The sequence below is a fragment of the Zalophus californianus genome, chromosome 14, assembly GCF_009762305.2.
Source record: "Zalophus californianus isolate mZalCal1 chromosome 14, mZalCal1.pri.v2, whole genome shotgun sequence".
Classification (NCBI taxonomy): domain Eukaryota; kingdom Metazoa; phylum Chordata; class Mammalia; order Carnivora; family Otariidae; genus Zalophus; species Zalophus californianus.
The window spans coordinates 10,450,269-10,470,853 of record NC_045608.1 but is presented as its reverse complement, the minus strand read 5'-3'; the positions used below and the strand labels follow the sequence as shown (position 1 = coordinate 10,470,853).

At 47.2% G+C, this 20,585-nt stretch overlaps 1 protein-coding gene across 8 annotated transcripts in view; it reads right to left on the bottom strand.

Moving 5' to 3' along the window:
* The window catches only part of RPH3A (rabphilin 3A), a 268,394-nt gene that overhangs the window by 12,351 nt on the left and 235,458 nt on the right, over nt 1-20,585 (bottom strand). For 7 of the 8 annotated variants that reach the window (XM_027575138.1, XM_027575140.1, XM_027575145.1 and 4 more), the window contains 7 exons: nt 16,055-16,141; nt 14,249-14,311; nt 12,967-13,206; nt 10,686-10,765; nt 7,922-7,996; nt 6,201-6,310; nt 1,759-1,885 (listed from right to left, as the gene is read on the bottom strand). In XM_027575138.1, coding sequence (XP_027430939.1) covers nt 1,759-1,885; nt 6,201-6,310; nt 7,922-7,996; nt 10,686-10,765; nt 12,967-13,206; nt 14,249-14,311; nt 16,055-16,141 — 782 coding nt within the window. The remainder of the gene's footprint in view (nt 1-1,758; nt 1,886-6,200; nt 6,311-7,921; nt 7,997-10,685; nt 10,766-12,966; nt 13,207-14,248; nt 14,312-16,054; nt 16,142-20,585) is intronic. The other variant, XM_027575139.1, reaches the window with a different exon arrangement.

Below are 20,585 nucleotides of genomic sequence, written 5' to 3'. Positions count from 1 at the left end.
AACTTTGGAGGCACAAACTCCCTTTCCAGCGTCAGGGGCGGGCAACTGCTCAGGACTGCAAAACAATCTGCGCATCCAGAGTGCAGCTCTGGAGGCCTCCCTGCTGGGTTTTTTTGAAGACACCAGTCTGGGTGTTCTCCATGCCAAACGTGTAAGGGCTGTGCCCAAAGACAACCAGCGAGCACGCCGCACACGTGGAAACGTGCTTAAGGCTCCACTATGATGGAAAACGTTTCGTTCTTAAAAAAAAAAAAAAAAAAAAAGTCTTCCTGTTATTGGTAGTTCTGAACTTTCGATATTTTCTTTTCCCTAGGGTTAAAAGGTACTAAGTAATGATTGCCAGTGGAAAAACAGGGGACAGAAATCAGGTATGGACAGTGTTTCCGTTTTCATTTGTTTGTGAATTTTTCACAAATGTGGGGACCTAAGGCATGAATGCAAGTCCCGTACCTGTGGACACTTTTCAGCAGGTTCAACTTTATGACCATGATAAATAGACCTGCTACATTTTTTTTCTGGACAGTGCCAGCATTTTTTTTTTTCTTTAAAGATTTTATTTATTTGACAGAGAGAGCACAAGCAGAGGGAGAGAGAGGGAGAAGCAGGCTCCCTGCTGAGCAAGGAGCCCGAAGTGGGACTCGATCCCAGGACCCTGGGATCATGATCTGGGCCGAAGGCAGATGCTTAATGACTGAGCCACCCAGGCGCCCCTGTTTTGTTTTTGTTTTTTTTTTAAACAAGGAAATTTCTTATCAATGGCAGCTAATTGGTGTTTGTGGCGTTTTTATCATGCAGTAGGTCCCAGTGAATGGATGGATATTCACTACACTTTTCTGAGTTGTCCTGCCTGCAAATACCTGTTTTTAATGTTGTCTGTCTCTTGTGCTGTTCCCGTAAGTTGGTTATTAAAATACATTAAACTTTAAAAAATAGAAATAAAAATCTCCGGTTGATTCCAAGGTATGGCCCAACTGAAGAGCCTCAGTTTGGTTCCTGTTCTTTCCCAAAAGGTGAGTACCACCCCTAACGGTAACAGCTCCAACGTTTTATATGGGCTCTCACATTAAGCCTTAAAAGACTCTATGAAGTTGGTACTTGCTACATGATTCCATTTTGCAGATGAGAAAACTAAGGCCTAGAGAGGTGAAATAATTTGGCTCAGATGATACTATAAGTGGCAGAGCCTGAGATTCAGACCCAGGGAGTCTGGCTCCAGAGCCCATGCTCTTAAGCACTACTCGACCTTGCCTCCTGTTGATCAGCATGGTGCTTTATGAATTCGTGACTGACAAGCAGGTCAGGCAGAATTATTTTCCACGATAACAACAGTTAATTTATGAGTGCTTATTAGACACTAGGTTCTGTTCTGATTCTGTCTTTCATACAACCCTCCTCTGGCGCAGGTCCTGTTAAAACGCCCATTTTGTAGACAAGAAAAACCGAAGCTCAGGAGAGTTCAGAGCCTTGGCCAAGGCAAGGAACAGGAAAGTGGCAGAGCCGGGCTTTGAACCCAGGCTGCCACAGCACACTGCCCTTCCCAATTGCACTGAGGAGGATTGTGACGTCAGAAGTGATGCCGGCACAGGGTTGGTGAAAGGCAGAACTGGGATGCAGCCGCCACGCTCTGACCTGAAATCTCCCTCCTGCCTCTACCGTGGAGCACCCCGCAGATCTATCATCCCCTTTGCAGGCCCAGAGGAAGGCTCTCAACCCCCAAACTCTTCTCCCCCATTGCATCCTTGGGGCAAAGGCACTCACCGGGATCACCCGCTCCAGACAGATATTGAAGTTCTTTTTCTGGTTGGGCTTCAGTTTCTTGAGTGAAAATCTGGTCTCACCGATAAACTCGTTATGGCCAAATTTGTCCTCATCACAGACAGAGATCCTGCGATCAACATACGGGATGGGGAGAGAACGAAGAGCCTATATTGAGCAAATATCATGTACCAAGAGCTATGATTGATACTGGCAGGGCATGTGCAATGTGCCCTTTCAATTTCTTATTTATTGAGCACTAGCCCAGCTACTTTATGTTCCTTCTTTATTGCAGTGTAACTTACAAGCAGTGATGTGCCCACATCTTAATTTTACAGATGCAAATTTTTATTTGTAATAAAAATTACAAAATTTTTGCATATGCATACACCGATGCAACCACCACCCAGATCAAGATATAGAACATTCTGGCTCCTGGAAGACCTCCATGGTCCCTCATAGTCATGACCTCCCTTAATGATAACCACTCTCTTGGTCTCTGGCAAGATTCATATTGTCTTGTTTTGGGCAAGTAGAATCAGATGGCATGTCTTCTTTTATGCTTGGCTTCTTTTGCTCAGCATTAAGTTGGTGAGCTTCATCTGTGTCTGTAGTAATGTGTCTTTTTCACTGCTGTATAGTATCCCATTGTGCAACCATACCGTAATACTTCTGCTATGGATGGAGATTTGGTTTTGACCAATTTCTAGCTTTGAGCTATTATGAATAAAACTGCCCCAGAACATTCCTGTCTGAGTCTTTTTGCATGCACGTGGATCTATCTCTACTGTGTATCTTGCTAGGGGTGGAAATGCTGAGTCATGGGCTACACCTAAGTTTAGCTTCAGTAGAAACTTCTAGTTTCCCAGACTGGTTCCACCCATTCTGCCCCCACCAGCAAGCCACACCAGTTCTGGTTGTTCTTCATTTTTGCTAACTTTGATTTTGTCAGTCTTTAATTTTAGTCTTTCTGAGGGAGCAATAGTATCTCATTGTAGTTTTAATTTTTAGTTCCCCGGTGATAAAGGAATACTTTTATGGCCATTTGAGCATCACCTTTTGCAAAGTTAGGCCAGGAACTTAGTTAACCTCTCCTCCTTTAATTTGTTCTCCGAGCAAACATGAGTTTCTCACTTTAGAGTGGAGACTGGGGCCCAGAGAGGTGGAATAATTTTCCCCTGGTAAGAGGCAGAACTGGGATTTGAATCCAGGTCTCTGTGAAACCTCAAATACTATATTGTCCTTTGTTATCTACCCTGCACAGCAGTGAGTAGAAAGAGGTACACACAGAAAGGGCAGGTCATGGACCCTCAGGAGGCCAAAAGGGCCAGCCACGGCATGATCATTCATCCTGACATATACCAAAGGGGAGGAAGGATGTGGCTCCCTGAGGCACGGGACGCAGTCTGGGGGCCAGGCAGGGACCAACAGCATCTTCCCCCTTGGCCATCAATATTTGTTGAACAATGTTCAAAGCACTGGAGCGCCAGAGCACTCTCATGGCTGAGTCCCACAATGTTTAGGACTGGAAAAAGAAGTTGTCTCTACTTGGCTGGTGAGCATGTAACCAACCCCATCCCTCTGCAGGGCCATGTGTCTCCAAAGACTTAATAATCATCATTTCTGACCTAATAATGCCAGTTCTAGGAATTTATCTCAAAGACATAAGAAGTGCAAAAATATTTAACTACAAAGATGTTTATCACCATATTGTTTCTAGTTGTGAAAAAAGCAGAAATAACATATGTATTCGATAACGGGGGACTACTTAAGAAAAATCATGAGATAACCATAAGAATATAACTGTATACGTGGAAAACAGTGTTGTAATTAGTCATCAGGGAAAGGCAGAACCATAATGCAACACCACTACACACCCACCAGAATGACCAGAATGACAAAGTATTGATGAGGCTGTGGAGGAACGGGGACTCTCGTACATTGCTGGCAGGAGTGTCATCTGGTACAATCGCTATGGAAAATTGTCAGTTTCTACTAAAGCCAAGCATATACATACACTATGATTCAACCATTACACTCCTAGAAGAAAAGCATGCATAATACACTGTCACTAGAATGTTCCTAGCAGTACTATTATAATAGCCCCCAAATGAAAACAAACCAAATGTCCCTTAACAGTTGAATGGATAAATAAAACTGTGGTATAGTCACACAATAGGATAGTAAAGAGTGACAAGATGAGGCACCCGGGTGGCTGAGCGTCAGACTCTTGATTTTGGCAAAGGTCATGATCTTGGGGTCATGGGATCGAGCCCCACCATCGGGCTCTGTGCTCAGCGGGGAGTTTGCTTGGGATGCTCTCTCTCCCTCGCCCTCTGCCTCTTGCTCTTTATCTCTCTCTCTCTAAAATAAATGAATAAATCTTAAAAAAAAAAAAAGAGTGACAAGAATCCCTAATCTACAACTATACACAACAACTTGGGCAAGTATCACAAATACAATATTAAGTGAAAAGACAGAAAAGAGTCATGCTGTACCATTCCCTTTATGTAAAGTACAAAACCAGACTGAGTTCATTGTTCTTTAGAAGTTAGGGTAGTAAATACCCTGGGGGGGGGGTCCTCACTACAGGGACAGTACCGGGGGCAGGGTGTCTGTGGTTCTGTTCTCAGACTGCAGTGTGTTCACTTTGCAAAAACTCATCAATCTGTGCAGTTTTTATGTGTGCATTTTTCTAAACGGCTGTTACCCTGCAATAAAAATGTTTACTTAAAGTAATAGCATAGCTGGTGAGAATATACGTGGAACGCCAATTTGAAAAGCAGTTTGTATGACTTGTAAAAAAACAAAAAACAAAAAAAAGATCTACTATGATCCAACAAACGCTCCCCTTTGGCATCTACCCTAAGGAAACACAAGTATGCACAGAAGAAAGAGTAAGGGATGCTCGTTGCAACTTTGTAAAAGAGAGAAGCTGGAAACAACCCAAACGTCCTTCCACTGGACACTGGCTGAATAAACTGATAAACATTTACATAAAATTTAAAACAGACCTGGACAGCTGGGTGACTCAGTCAGTTAAAGTGTCTGACTCTTGATTTTGGGTCAGATCGAGCCCCGTGTCGGTCTCTGCGCTCAGGAGGGCATCTGCTTGAGATTCTCCCGCTCCCTCTGCCCCTCCTTGCTGCTCACACTCATGCTCTCTCTCTCTCTCTAATAAATAAATCTTTAAAAAAACTTAGAAACATGCCAGACAATACCATCATTGTTTACAGATACATAATCATGTAGCTGAAGTATAAAACATGCTTGGGAATGACACCCATAAAATTCAGTGTGGCGTTTGGCCCTGAGGGGGAAAGAAGAGAAGGAGCGGATGGGGGTGTACGAGAGGAGCCTCAATCTGCATCTGCAATACTTTCTTTCTTGAACATAGTAACAATTTAAGTTGCTGAAGCACATACAGCAAAATACTAAGATTTTTCTGAAAGACTGAGGGTTGACTTTATGGATGTTCGTCTTATTATGTTTACACTTTCCTGTACATTTGTAATAGTTAATTATAAAACATTTTTAAAAATTTGAGATAAACCATTCTGTGTAATACTCTGAAGCAGTCAAATATGAGGCAGATCTAAATGTCTTCCCATGGCTGTAACTCCAAAATATAGTGTTAAGAGAAAAGGCAAGTTGGAGATCTATATAGCATGATACGCACTATGTTGTAAACAGTAGTAGGAATAACACATACACTCACAGAGGGAGGAAGCAGACCCAGGCTGGTGGAGGGGACTAACATTTATTTTTTTTTAATTTTAAAAGAGATTTTATTTATTTATTTGAGAGAGAGAGCAGGAGAGAGAGATCAGGAGAGAGAGTGAGCAGGGGGGAGAGGGAGAGGGAGAGGGAGAGGGAGAAGCAGGCTCTCCGCTGAGCAGGGAGCCCGATGTGGGGCTCGATCCCAGGACCCTGGGATCCTGACTGATCCGAAGGCAGACGCTTAACAGACTGATTCACCCAGGTGCCCTGGGGACTAACATTTAAAAGGAACTTTGCCTCCTCTATAAGTTTTTTTTTTTAAATAAGAAAAGTGTATTTACTTATTACTTACATAATTAAAAATGCAGTTTAACAAAACACTGTAGAAGAATATAAAATGGCATCAATACATTGTTAAGTAAGAGAGGCTAATTAATTATTAGAATGGTCTGTTTTTAGAGTACTTAATTTTATAAGAAATGTTTGCACATTGTACACATACGTAAATACATACAGACACAACCTGAACGTCCAGACACCAAGATGTTAAGAGTTTTGTTTGCCTGTATTTTCAAAAGTTTCTACCAGAAACATATGTTGTTTTTGTAGAAGTAAAAAAGAAAGAAAAAATAATGCAGATATGTTTTCAAGAGTGGCCTCTGGTAGCTACTCGTCTTAATCTGCCCGGCCTCAGCCCCCTCTCTGCCCACCTGCCCGGCAGGTACCTGAGGGTCTTCCTCTGCATGTCCTCGTCTGTGATGCCATGATAGACAAGGGTCTCATTCCAGATGGGGTTCCGGGTGTTCCGCAGAGTTTTTGTACGAAGCTTGTTGGACTAGAGCCCAGAGAGATGGACAGATACCTGCCTTGGTGGGAAGCCAGCCCTGCAGCCCCATCCTTTGGGTTGACATGGGGTGTGTGGGTAGGGGTGGGTGGGTGATGTAGGAGTCCACTCCCCTTACAAGCATCCGGGGGCTCAGTTGCTCCCAAAATGCATGCTCTCAGTGAGTGGAGGGCATCCCCAATGCTGGCTACAGCCATCATCAGTGCTGGACACTGGGCCACCCCTCCCTCCATGTGCTGGGCCCTCTCTTTGAACTTTCCATTAAGATTAGAAAGCATGAGAAAAAAATATGATTTATAAGCCAGAAAGGCAGAAATAAAGAGTCACCCACTTATAAGCAGTGAAAAAACAATTTCTGGGGGGTATTGAAATGGTTTCTTCTGTCTCCCCAAATAGCATTCTCCATGCCTGAAAGTCCTTAGGGGACAAGGTTTTCATTTTACTCTAAGAAAGACAGCTAAACATGCACTATATCCAGGAGAGGTGGCCTGGTAGCAAATCTAATTCATACTAACATGTAAATGACTCACTGGACGCTTTGGCAATGCCAGTTTGGATTCAGGCGTGAGCAAAGAAGAGAGTCTCGAGGAGAAAGAAGCAAATGTCACTGGGGGGTTAGAATGAGTAGTGGCCAAACACTTCACAGTTTGGCCATGGTCAGGTGAGGGACTCCCCTTTCTTGATCCAAAGAAAGAAAGAGTGAGAGACAGTGTATATGTGAATACACACGTGTGTCCTCTTTGTGTTATGGGGCATATTTCATACTTGCAGAGATTTTTAACAGCCATTTTCCCAAGATCATGCAACCAAGTGTACAGTCACTCTTGTTCCCTGCCCCCGCCCCCCCCCGCCACCCCCCCCCCACCCCAAGCTTGGCCCATGTGGAAGCAGAAGCAAGGCTCAGGAAGCAGACTTCCTGGGTTCAAACATTAGCTCCACTGCTCCCCAGCTGTGTGATTTGGAGAAAGTTACTCAACCTCTCTGAGCCCCAGTGTGCCATGCATGTCAAATTAACACAACAAAGCAGAAAATAAACTCCAGGAAAGCACCCTTTCATGTCTAGCCATGTGCTCTGAGTGGGTCCATCCAAAGAGAGAATTAACTCCATTGTCCTTCCCCAGAGCAAGGTAGTGATAAGCAGGTGAGCGAGCTGGAAGGGGAGAGAAAGGTGGGCGGGGCAGTAGTGCATTTTCACTCAGTAACAAGCATTTTCTCAAGTGCTTAGCACCACAGCCTAGAGAGATGAAAAGCATTTGGTTGGGACATAACGTGAGTGGGGGAGGTGAGCCATGGTCAGCACTGGGGACACACTGAAGGTATCTGAGCAGGTGGATGGCATAATTGGGGCTTCTGCTTCTCTCCTGGCCTTCGGCAGCTCCCTGGAGCCCCCATTTCTGGGTTGGAGAAACGGGCAGAGCACCTGCCCCTTGAGGGAGAGTAACTCCTGGTCTACCCCTCACCCCTTGCAAGGACTTTGCCACTCAGGGAGGAGGGGAGTTTGGGGCCAGATAGGGGGCCTATTTCAGGTTCTGAGCTGGGAACCTTGGGTACCTGCCAGGGCCCATGTGCCCAGCCTGCCGAGAGGCCCAGGCCATATGGTACCTTGCTGGCTCCCGGCAGGAGATGCAGCTTAACGTAGGGATCAGCCAAGCCGTTGGAATCCATGGGCTTCAGTCCCTGCAAGAGAAAAGGCAACAGCATGAGGGCCTCGGGAGGGCCTGGTGCTCAACTGTCACAGGCAATGGGCACAGCCCCTGGCATCTGTCCTGCCCATCGGTCCACCTATGTGCTTCCTCTTCCAAAGACAGAAGGGAAATGAAATATCTTTGGAAAGAATGCTGGAATCAGACGAACAGGGTTTGGAGCCTGGCCATGTCACTTCCCAGCTGGGTGACTTTAGGCAAGTTCCTTAACCTCTCTGAGCCTCATTTGCCTCATCTGTCAAATGGGATAACGGTATCTGCTTCACGGAGTGGTAAGACTTAAACACAGTTATACCTGTGAAGTGCTGGGCACACAGCCTGGCACACAGTGATTTGCTGCATCAACACTGGACTGTTACTCCTAGCATGGACAGAAATGCTCCAGAACAAGAAGGATGGGAGAGAAGGAGAAGCTGGGGAAAGGGGACCTGAGTTCTGCCCCTGGCCTCTGCACTCATTTCTGAGGCCTCAGTTCTTCCATCCACTAAATGGGCATCACAATGTCTGTCTGGCCGCCCTCCCTGGGCTTGAACAAGGCTCAAGTGAGACACCATGGGGGAAGGGAGTTTGTCTGCGGTAGGAATTAAATTGGGCTTGTTAGTATGAGCAACCCAAAATTCCTGGGGCCCAGACACACGCTGTCCATCTTCCTGTGTCAGGGCTGGGCAGGTGTCCCACCTCTGGGCTCCCACTGTCCTCTCTCTCAAATCCCAAAGCCATGCAACCTTGTGGGCCTCAGTTTCCCCATATGTTCAGCGGGGTTGATCGCAGCCCCTGTTCATGGGGTTCTTGGGGGATTAAATGAGACCTCACCTGTGAAGGGTGAGCTCTGGGCCTGGCACTAGTGAGTGTGGACAATGGGGAGAAGGCCACAAAGTTGGGGACAAGGGGGAAAGCTAGCAGAGTAGCCTCGTGGGTAAGAGTAGAGGCTCCTGAGCTGGACTGCATGGGTTCAAATCCCAGCTCTGCCACTTCTTGGCTATGTGATCTGGGCAAGTCACTTAATCTCTCTGTGCCTCAGCTTTGCCGTCTGTAAAATGGGAATGATGATAGAACCTTCCTCATAGGTGGCTGTGAAGATTAAGTGGGATGCGATCATAGTGGAAGGCCCTGGAGAGTATATAATACTCAGGAAATGCCAGTGGTTTCTGGGCCATTTCCCCGACGTGAGTCCACGAGGGTAGGGCCAATTCTTGCCCATGCTAGGATCACCGGCGTGTAGGGCAGTGCCGGGTACAGAGTAGGCACTTAATGAACGTTTCTGGAATGACTACTGCAAGGCTGCCACCTGGCAGATGCTATGCTTTTAAAAATCTGAATTTGAACGTCTTTGTATGGGGCCTGCTCAGGCCGGTTTACCAGAGCTACTACCACAGCGAACATCTTACACACTTTGCTCATCTCCGTCACCCGCCCAGCCAAAGAGCATGCGAGTGTTCTGTTCCCCTGTCTCGAGGGGGCAGTGATGGCGTGGCTTTCCCCCATTTCTGGAGCTGAAGGAGGGGACTGAATGGCAGAGAGCGAGACCATTACATCCGAACGGAAATCCAGCCCTCCCCCTACCAGCTGTGTGACCTCAGGCTTTAACCTTCCTGAGACTCAGTTTCCCCATTGGTATTATCAACAGGGCTAATAATGCTCCCTACCTCTGAAGTTCCCAGGAAGATGACTGGAGCTAATGAATGTGCTTACCTCATTGTGCTCTTGGGGCACGTGAGCACTTGCTACAGCGACTGATAAAAACAGGCGCTCAGCAAAACCTGCTGAAGATGTGCCCTGGGCGTGTTGATCCGGGAGTTGTGCTAAGCGTTAGCCTCGTTTATCATCCAAACTGGGACATTTTGTGCGTGAAAGGGGGAGCTTTTAATTATTCCAGCAAGGTCACAGGCATGGCTAGGGGCTGTCCTGGGCAAACGGGAACATGTGGCCACCTTACACTTAATACTCAGTCATGCTTATGGGAGATGCACATTATTATCCCAGATTTACAAATGGCACACTGGGGCTCAGAGAAGTTGAGTAACTTTCCCTAAATCACACAGCTGGGGAGCAATGGAGCTAGTGTTTGAACCCAGGAAGCCTGCTTCCTGAGCCTTGTTTCTGCTTCCACATGGGCCAGATTTGCAGTGGGGGAAACTCCAGTTACTTTCCAGGATGTACACTGGTATCATCCAGCTCTCCTCAGGGTCCGGAGTTGAGTTGAGTTGGCTCGCTCCCCCTGGAGCCTGCAGCCGCGAGATGTCGTAGGATCTGCAACAATGGGTTTCCCCCCACCCCCCACTCTGGCCACTGCTCCAGCCTGATAGTCACAGGAGCAGAAGGAACCACTGGGTGGGCCTGTCAGCTGTCAAGTCAATGCCACCAGGCAGCCCCTCTGCTTTGGTCCCCTCCAGAGGCTGTGGACGGGGCCGGGCTGATTTCAGCTCTGCCCTTGACTCCCAGCTGCCTCCACTCCTGGGAGGCAGCTACAGTACCGTGAAACCCCCCTGGGACCACCCCTGAAGGAAGCCCTCCCAAAAAAGCGCCCATGGCTAATTCCTGCCCCTTTCTCATCACCGTCACTGTCACAGATAGACAGGCCGACCTGGTCACCCATTCCATCCCCAAGTCCTCTAGACAAGCCAGAGCATCCTGAGTGGTCCCCAGCTTGGCCTCTCACTTACCTTGGCTTTTATGATGGTGCAGTGCAAGGAGCTATTGTCCTGGTCGTAGAGAAGGCTGAACTCCAGGGCACCCAGGGTGGCTGTAGGGGGCGGAGGCAGGAACAAAGAGAACATTCGTTCAGTCATTCAACAAACATTTCCTGAGCACTTACCATGTGCCCAGTCTGGTCAAGGCATTGAGCCTATAGAGGGGAAGACTCAGTCCCTGCTCTGCACACCCCATCCTGATAGACCCTCCTCTACTTCAGAGCCCTCGGCACACCTGTGATCGCTTAATCATGTGTGCAATTGCCTAGTTAATGACTTCCCATCCTGCTAGATTGAGAGCCCCCCCGAGGGCAAGGGCTGTGACCGTCTCCTTCACTGCTGTGTCCCCACTGGGCACAGTATAGGGCACACAGTCGGTGCTCACTTACTCGCTAAAGGAAGAAATGAGTCTGAGCATTTGCTGTTGCCTCCGCCTGGAACACTCTCCCTCTAGATCCTCACATGGCTGGTGTCGTCTCATTATCCATATCTTGGTTTAAATGTCACCTCCTCCCTCCCTGATCACTCCATCTAAAGCACCCACCCTCATGGTCATTGCCCTATTTTATTTCCTTCTTGGTGTGCTATCTCCATTTGAAACAAACCCATTTGAAACAAACTCATTGGTATGTTAACTATTTCTCTCCACTAGAATGTTAATTCCCTTAGATCAGCCATTTTGGCCTTTCTTCGCCACTGCCCCCGCCCCCCATGGTGTCCCTAGCACCTAGAATAGTTTGGAGCGCGTAGTATGTGCTTAATAAAATACTTGTCAACTACAGAGATGAGTCCATGAGTGCGTGAGCAGTATATAGTTGAATACAGTGATAGGCTTGTTATAAATCACCGGGGACAGCTCATCATAGGGACAGATACAAGCTGGGAGGGATCCTCTAGGCTTGGCAGGTCAGTGAAGAGATACTGAAGGCAGAAGGAAGGAGCAGCGGATGCTGTTCAGGTGCTAGTGTGCAGAAAGGCAGAAAGGTGGGCTAGGTACAGCGCATTTCCAGAGCAGAAGCAGCCCGAGGCTCACAAGGTAGTGTGGACTCCCCACTCTCCTTTCCCAAGACGGCAGACCCGGGACCCGTGGGAGAGCACAGCTGATATTTCATCCTGGTCATCTGTGAGTGACCATCAGCCCTTCCACTCACTGGTGGTGTGAGGTTGGCCAGGCCCCTGAAGCTCTCGGAGCCTCGGTCTCCCTATCTGTGAAATGGGATTAGTAGAAGCACCGATTCCCAGGCCCAGTGGGAAGACTAAAGGAGCACGTGCACACAACACACTTAGAAAAAGTGCTGGGCACAAAAGTAGCGCTCAGCAGGTGTTGACATTTAGGACTTCTGATGTGCATACTACATCGTAATTCCTCTTGTGTGTTTAGCACTACACAATAATAATGACTGCCAGTTTATGAAGCCTTTTCCCAGGAGGTACTTCAGTTTACCCTCCCCGCAGCTCTGTGTGGGAGGCTGTATTCACTTCCCATTTTACATCAAGGAGAGGTGACAGGATGGGCCCAAGCCAGGCCACTGATTATGACTGTAGGCCTACTTCTTCTGTGTACGTCCTGTCTGTCCACCTGACCAGGAGCTCTTGGAATGCCCCCAACCCCACAACACATCTTAGATCCAGACCCTCGTCCGTCCACGTCTCCCTCCAGCTCACAAAGGCCACCCCAGCTCTCCCCTGCTGCTCAGACATACCCAACATAAGTACACTTGCCCATGCTAGGATCACCGGCGTGTGTGTGTGGGTCCCTAGGACTTTGGGTCTGAGTGGGCGAGGCCCAGAACAGGCACTTTACAAGTCATTGAAGGGATGGATGCAGGAGGAAATGTCTAGGAATTTTTAAATTTTTAAATTATGGTCAAGAAATTACTTTTAGAAGATACACATTAAAGAGTTTTGGAGGCTATTAAAATACATATGTATATATATGTGAAACGCTGGGTCATATGATACTTCTGTCTGACTTGTTGAGGAACCACCGTACTGAACATCTGAACATCGCAAATGTAGTAGCACTGTACTCTTTTAAAATGATTTAAATGGTAACTTTGATGTTACGTATTTATCACAAAAATATACGTAGCACCTATTCTTTAGAAAGCTGATGTTGTTTTGTCAATTTAGTAACACAAATCTGTATCTTTATAGCTTGGTTAATATGTTTGTTAGGCTCGGAACACTGAGGGGCTGCTCCTCTCTCCCCGAGTGACTCTCCTGAGACACCCCTCCTGTAAGGGCCACCTACTTGCTTCATCCGAATCATAGCTGTTGGCTTCTTCTTCCTCCTCCTCCGGGGGTGGGGGCTGGCGCGCAGGGGCCGCGGCAGGCTGGGGGGCAGCAGCAGACGCTTGGGAATATGGGCCCGGAGGGGGGCCCGCTCGGTCCTCCCTGGCTCCAGCTACTGAGTAGCCTCCAACTCCCCCTGTTCTCTCCTCCCGCGGTGGGGCCATGGCCCCAGCGTAGCCAGAGTCGCCAGGAGCCACCTCTGCAGGGGAGATGGGGCAAGGGCAGGAAAGAGGCAGCTGAGTCTCTGTGTCATGACCTTAGCACTGCTGCAGCATTACATCAGCGATGAGCACCTACTGTATACCAGGTGCTCGGCAAGCCTTATACCAGAACCACCCCAGCCCAGCCACGGAGGATCACCACATCCAGTTGACGGGGCAAGGGGTGGGGTGCATCATGTTATTCACTGGTCCTCTGAATGTTGCCTTGGTCAAAACCACCTAGGGAAGCTTGCAAAAATGCAGGTTCTCAGGTCCCATCCAGACTCCGTAGGCAGTGCCATGGGCCTTGGAGTCCATGTCTTATAACAATTCCCAGGAGCTGATTCAGATGCAGGCAAAACAGACCTCATGGGGGTACTGATCAGTGCTTGGGCTCTGCAGCCAGACGGCCTGGGTTTGAATCTCTGCTGTGTGATGTGGGGCAAGTTACTTAATGTCTCTGAACCTCAGTTTCCTCACATGTAAAATGGGAATTATAATACCTGAGGGCGCTTAAAACTAGTAGCTGTTATTTTTAAAAATTATCTACTACGTGTACAGTACTTAAAACAGTCCCTGGTGAGCTAGAAAGCAATGAAGAAGCCATAGCCCTAGAAACTGATGACGATGCATATACATCATAGGAAAGAATCACTGTCACTTAGCATGATCTTAATCCATTCCAGGTCATGTGCTAAGGTTTTATATGCCTTAGTTTGTTTAATCCTCCCATCAATTCTGTGAGGTTATTCCCATTTTAGAGATAAGGAAACGGGCTCAGGGAAGTTAAGTGACTTGACAGCTGGGAAGTAAAGGAGCCCAGATTTGAACTCCAGCAGTCTGTGCTCTTAACCACTGCATGTGCTGTCTTTTTCTATCTAATCTTAGTGAGGACTCTCGAGAGTTTTGGAATTAGGGAGTCCCCTTAGAGCTCATCAGATGGGTCTCTGAGAGCAGAGGGGGCAAAGATCTAGCAGCTCCTGCTCTCCCACAGGAAGAGGGGTGGCCACTGGACAGGTATGGGAAGAAAGGAACACTTGCCTGGTCTCTGATCTGGAAAGCGTCCTGCTGGCCCAGGGCTGGGTTTGCTGCCTCCTGGAGGCCCTGAATGGGGAAAGAGAAAGGGACGGAGCAGAGAAGGTGGCATCATTTGGGTGTTCTTCCCTGTCTCCCCCTCCCCTCCCCTGCCTTCATTTCAGGAGTGTGGACACAGGCCTGGGGGCAGCAGGTGATGGACCGAGGTACCCAGGGATGCAGGAATGGTCCCAGTGGGAGACTCTGAGGTCAGAAAGACCTGGGTTCAAGCCCCAGTGCTTCCTTCCTGGGCCTCAGCTTCCTCTTCTGTGAAATGGGGATGGCTGTACCTGTTCTTTGCATTTCACCAGTTATTAAGAAGTTGATGAACGAATGGAGTAAGAATTGTTTGTGAGGTGACAGGCAGATTTATGCCTTGAGCCCACCATCGCTATGGTGGTCATTCCTGGTCCAGTGGATTCCTTACAACTACATTTCCCAAAGTATAGGATGCAGGAGAGAGCCACAGGGAGGGGGCTTGGAATAACATTCAACCACACAGCAAGAAAGTCATTGCAGTTTCCACTGCCTGCCTCGGTATTATCAATACCGACTCCATCATGGAAATGTTGCATTTAGGTGTTACTTCGTCTCTAACACCTCTCTAACTTTTGTGAATTTCCCTTTTGAGCAGAAAAGAACAGGCCTCGGGCTCAGAACCTTCAACAGGCCAGCATACTGAGACTCTCACTGCATGGCTTTATTTTCATTGCATTACTTTTTTTATAATTACCCCCTGCAATGGGTTGAATTGTATTCCCCAAAGGATGCTGAAGTTCTAACCCCCCAGTCCCTGTGAATGTAGCCTTGTTTGGAAAGAGGGTGTTTGCAGATGTTCAAGTAAAGATGAGGTCATACGACTATGGCCTTACAAAAAAGGAGAAATTTGGACACAGAGATGTACATAGAAGGAAGATGATGTGAAGGCACAGGGAGAATGCCACCAACCGGCCAAGGAAGGTGTGGGCCACCAGAAGCTAGGAGAGAGGCACGGAGCGGATTCTCCCTGACAGCCTTCAGGAGGAGCCACCCCTGCCAGCACCTTGATTTCAGACTTTTGGCCTTCAGAACTGTGAGACTATAAATATCTGTACTTTTAGGCCACTTGGTGTGTGGTATTTTGTTAGGATAGCCCTAGCAAACTGCTGGGTGTCTTTACGGCACGGAATACCAGTTTCTCATTTATGCCATTATTATATATATATATATATATATATATATATATATATATATATATATATAAGGTTTCTCTTAAAATAACACAATGTTAACTGCACCGAGTAGGCATTATTTCTATTGTTTTATGCAATCCATATTTGTATAGATTTTCCCATATTACCATCTCTTTGGTCACCATTTCTTCCTGACTCTCACACTGCTGTTCTGGGAGCATTTGTCCCCAGTACTTCCGTGACAGAGAGTCTGTGATAGCAAGTTCTCTCGGTTGCGTTTTTCAAGTGAATGCATTTGAAGAAAGATGTGAAGAAGAGAGCAGGCGGCAGGTGCATGAGGTAAGGACTGTGAAAGGGAGTGACAGTGCCTGAGGCGGGGCAGTGGGGAAAGAAAAAGCCCTGTCAACGCGGGTCTGGGACTCGCGTCTCACTTGTGCCCGGCTTCCCCACCCGGAGGATTACTCATTCTCAGGGTCTTCGCAGAGTTGAGGGTTTGGTGGTGGCTGTGGCTTTGCAGAAAGCCCGGCGGGCTCTGCAAGCAAGGACAGGAGGCACCGGGGTCCCAGCTGAGTGGCAGTCTGGGTGGGCGGGCGGCAGATACCTGGCTGCCCAGGCTGAGGCGGCGCTGGGCTCTGCACGGAGGCGGGAGCGGGTCTGGAGGCCTGCACGGAGTTGGCCCGTCGCAAACCTGCCGGGGAAAGGAAAGGAAAGCGCCGGTCCTGTTCTGCGCATGCGCACACAGAGTGGCAGCAGGTGGGGGCCTGGAACTGGCGAGCTGGCCCGAGGCAATGCCTTCTGGGTTTGAACTGAGTGCGGGACCCCGACACCCTCAGCATCTCTAGATCCTCTCCTCCCTTCTGTGCCTTCTCTCTGTGCAACACTCAGATCCCCTGTGCAGGTCACAGCGGCGACATGGGGGTCGAAAAGTAAAGGTTTCAGGGTGTTGCCTCCATCTGTGTGACCTTGGGCAAATGACCTGGCCTCTCTGGGCCTCAGTCTCCTCATCTGCGAAATGGGGATAACAGTATCTACCTCCTAGGGTTGCAGTAGAGATGTTATGATACAATACAAGCAAAGGGCTCAGAACAGCACCTGGCATGGAGTAAACACTAAGTATTATTATTGAATCTGGTCTCTATCTTCACATGGACCTAGCTCTGCCTCCAGCTTCTTGTATAAGCTGTGTGACTTTGGGCTGGTCATTCACCCTCTCTGAACTTCAGATGTCTCATGGAGGCAACAGCTCTATCTACTGGATAATAATGAATTAACATTTATTTCATGCTTACCATGTTCTGTGTTTCAGGGACTTTACATAGAAGAACTTACTTAATCTCTATACCCCATGAACTGGGTGCTGTATTATCTCCATTTTACAAATGGAGAAGCTGGACACAGAGGGCTAAGGAGCTCACTTAATGTCTCCTTACTGGTTAGTGGCAGAACCAAGGTTTGAATTCAGGCATTTTGTCTCCAGAGTCTGCCTGAGACCATCAAGTGCTATGGTCTCCTGCACAGCTACTGGGGCATCAGAGGGGATAATGTACACAGCAGTTCCTGGCATCCAGAAGGTATGATATTCCTGGAAAAAAGCTCCGTCATCTCTCATTTCACTGGGCTGGATCCCACCTTTCCTGAATTCAGCTCTTTGTCCTTGGAGAGATGCTTAAATGCCAATGACAGAAGATGCTTTGCCACCTCTGGCTGGGAGCCTACCAAGCCCTACGGATTCTGCAGTAGCACTGTGGTTTGTTCATTTGGGTCTTTGTTCATTCATTCATTCATTCATTCACTCACTCACTCACTCACTCACTCATTCAACAAGTGTTCATGGAATGTCTGCCAAGTGCCAATCCCTAGGCAAAGATGGACAAAAACCATCTTAATTCCTCCAGGAGTGCATGGCCCAGTCAGAGGAAGGAGATAGACACTGAGATAATGAGTTTATAAAACAGCGCTAATGGGCAACATCCACTAAGTGCTTCAGATGTGCCAGGCCATGAGCATCACCTCCCGGAACGCTCACAACTTGACGTCATGTGTGGTATTACAGTCCCCATTTGCAATAGAGAAAATGGCAGTTAAGTGTGCCCAAAGTCACGTAGCTCAGAAGCAGCTAGGACCTCCGACCAGGTTTGTCTGACTCCAAAATCCCTGTCCTTAGCTATTATGTTATACCTGCCCCAGGAGGTAGAAAGTGAATAATCGTGCACACTGGGCCCCCACAGCATGTCAGGCTCTGCTCCAAGATCTTTACAAGTACCACTGTGAGGTTTCAGTTCACTTAATCCTTTAGAGCAGCCCCATAAGCTAAGACTGATTACTGTCATTCTTTCCATTTTACAGTAATTGAAAGCCTGGTGTCTTGATCTGTAAAATGGGAATGCACAGCTAGTAGGTGGTAGAGCTGAGATCTGACCCCACACAGTCTTTGTTCTGGTGTTTGTGCCCTTGACACTGAACTGAAATGGCCATAGAGGTAAATAAGTAACATCACTGGGGATGGAGGCAACAGGCGACATTTGGCTAGGGGGATGGGAACAGCTTCCTGGTGCAGGTGGCCTTTGGACTTGGAGTTTGGGTATACCAACATGAAAGGGATATTGATGCCCAGACGACCTCTGTAGCCTAAAGAAAAGTCGGGATGATTTTGGTTTATTCCACAGCACTAACTCCACATCCTAGATCTGCGGAGAATGGGGCACTGGGAGGTGTCAGGATTACTGAATGGGAAGCACAGAGCTGACTTGATTCTTGTCGAGGGTCTGGGACCTGAGTTGCAAGTCATCCTCAGCACTCCTGCTGCAATTCCCTCTGGGGCTTAGTCTGGCTCATGACTGAGGGCTGCTGGCAATGACTGAGCCTTTTACTATACAGCAAGGGTATCTGGGCTCCAGCAGATCAGGAAGGGTTGCAATCATCCCTTCTGCAAATGGCACAAAGAGGTTAGCACAGACATGTCTGTGTTTTGGAGCACCAGACCCCTCTGAGTAACCTCAGTGCCACCAGATAGGATCTGACTTGCCATACCTGTGTGATGTGTGAATGATATAAAAATACAAGATGCTGGCCCTTCCTCTGCTCAATATTCTTCTGTGGCTCCCTAGCACCTTCAGGAAAACATCTAAACTCACTTATCTAACTTTTCAGGCTCTTGAGCAATGATTCTCAAACTTCGGCATTCACAGAAATCACCTGAAGAATTTGCTTAAAAAGTGCAGAGTCTGGGTCCTGACCCCAGAAATTCTGATTTAATAGGTCTGGAATGGGGCAGAGAACAAGTGCTTTTAACACACACCTAAGGTACATGGATCTGCTGATCCCCTGTCTTCTGTTCTCTCAGGGAAAGAAATTCTGGCTTTAATATGCTTTAGACAGTGACAAGCACTAATTAGAGCTGGGTGTCAGTACTCTGGGAACTCAGAGGAGGGAGCAATTAGCTCAAGGTGGAGCAGGTGGATGCTAGAAGCTTCATAGATGGCGATAACATTTACACTGACTCTCGAGGGACAGGGGGTCAAATCTGGCTCAGGAATGTTGTGTGACTGTCTTTTCCCTCAAGAGGCAAAATAATACAGAGGCTTAAAAGCACAGGCTTCATATACAAAAGTCAACTAAAAATGGATCAAAGAGGGGGTGCCTGGGTGGCTCATTTGGTTGAGCATCTGACTCTTGGTTTTGGCTCAGGTCATGATCTCAGGGTCGTGAGACTGAGATTCTCTCTCTCCCTCTGCCTCTCCCCACTGCACACTCTCTCTCTCAAATAAATAAATAAATAAATCTTTGGTGTACCTGAATATGACACCCAAAGCACAGAAAACAAAAGAAAGAAAAATTTGACTCGTCAAAATTAAAAACTTTTGTGCATCAAAGGACACTATCAATGGGGTGAAAGGGCAACCCACAGAATGGGAGAAAGTATTGACAAATCATAGATCTGGAAAGGGATTAATATCCAGAATATATAAGGAACTCCTGTAACTCAACAATAATAAAACAAACATCCCAATTAAAAAATGGGCAAAGGACTTGAATAGACATTTCTCCAAAGAAAATATACGAATGGCCAATGAGCACATGAAAAGATGCTCAACATCACTAACCATCAAGGAAATGGAAATCAGAAACATGAGATACCAGTTCACATGCATTAGGATGGACACACACGCACGCACACACACACACACACACACACACACAATACAAATGTTGGTGAAGATGTGGAGAAACTGGAACCCTTGTGTATTTCTGGTGAGAATGTAAACTTGTGAAGCTGCTGTAGAACCCACGATGGGTGGTTCCTATAAAACTTAAGCATAGAATTACCATATGATCCAGCTCTTCCACTTCTAGGTATAGACCCTCCCCAAATTAAGAGCAGGGACTCAAAGGGATATTTGCACACCAACGTTCATTATTCACAACAGCCAAAAAGTGGAAACAACCCAAAGGTCCATCAACAGATGAATGGATAAATAAAATGTCTATCCATGCAAGGGGATATTTTTCAGCCTTAAAAAGGAATTCAGGGTTCTGATACAAGTCATAACATGAATGAACCTTGAACACAGGATGCTCAGTGAAAGAAGCCAGTCACAAAAGGCCACATATTGTGTAATTCCATTTATATGAGATGTCAAAAATAAGCAAATCCTTAGTGGTTAGTGGTTACCAGGGGCTGGAGAGGGGGAAATGGAATGCAGAATTATTGTTTAATGGGTAAAAGTTTCAGTTTGGGATGAAATGGCTTTGCTGATGGTTAGTGGTGATGGTTGCACGACAGTGTGAATGCACTTAAGGCCACTGAACTCTAGACTCAAAAATAGTTAAAATGGTAAATTTAATATTAAGTATATTTTACCACCATTTAAAAAGATGTTTTAAAAAAGCACTTTCAATAAAAACTTCACCTCTGGAAGAGAAAAACAAGCACAAGCTTTGATGTTGGACAGACATAGGTTTAATTTCCATTTGAACCAATGATCAGCTGTGTGACCTAGGGCAAGTGGCATCACTTCTCCGAGCTCAGTTTCTCCATGTGTAAAATGGGAAGAGTAGATGTCTTCATAACAGGGCTTGGGGTTGTGACAAGGATTAAATGAGATGTTCTACGTGAAGAGCTGGGGCCAGCA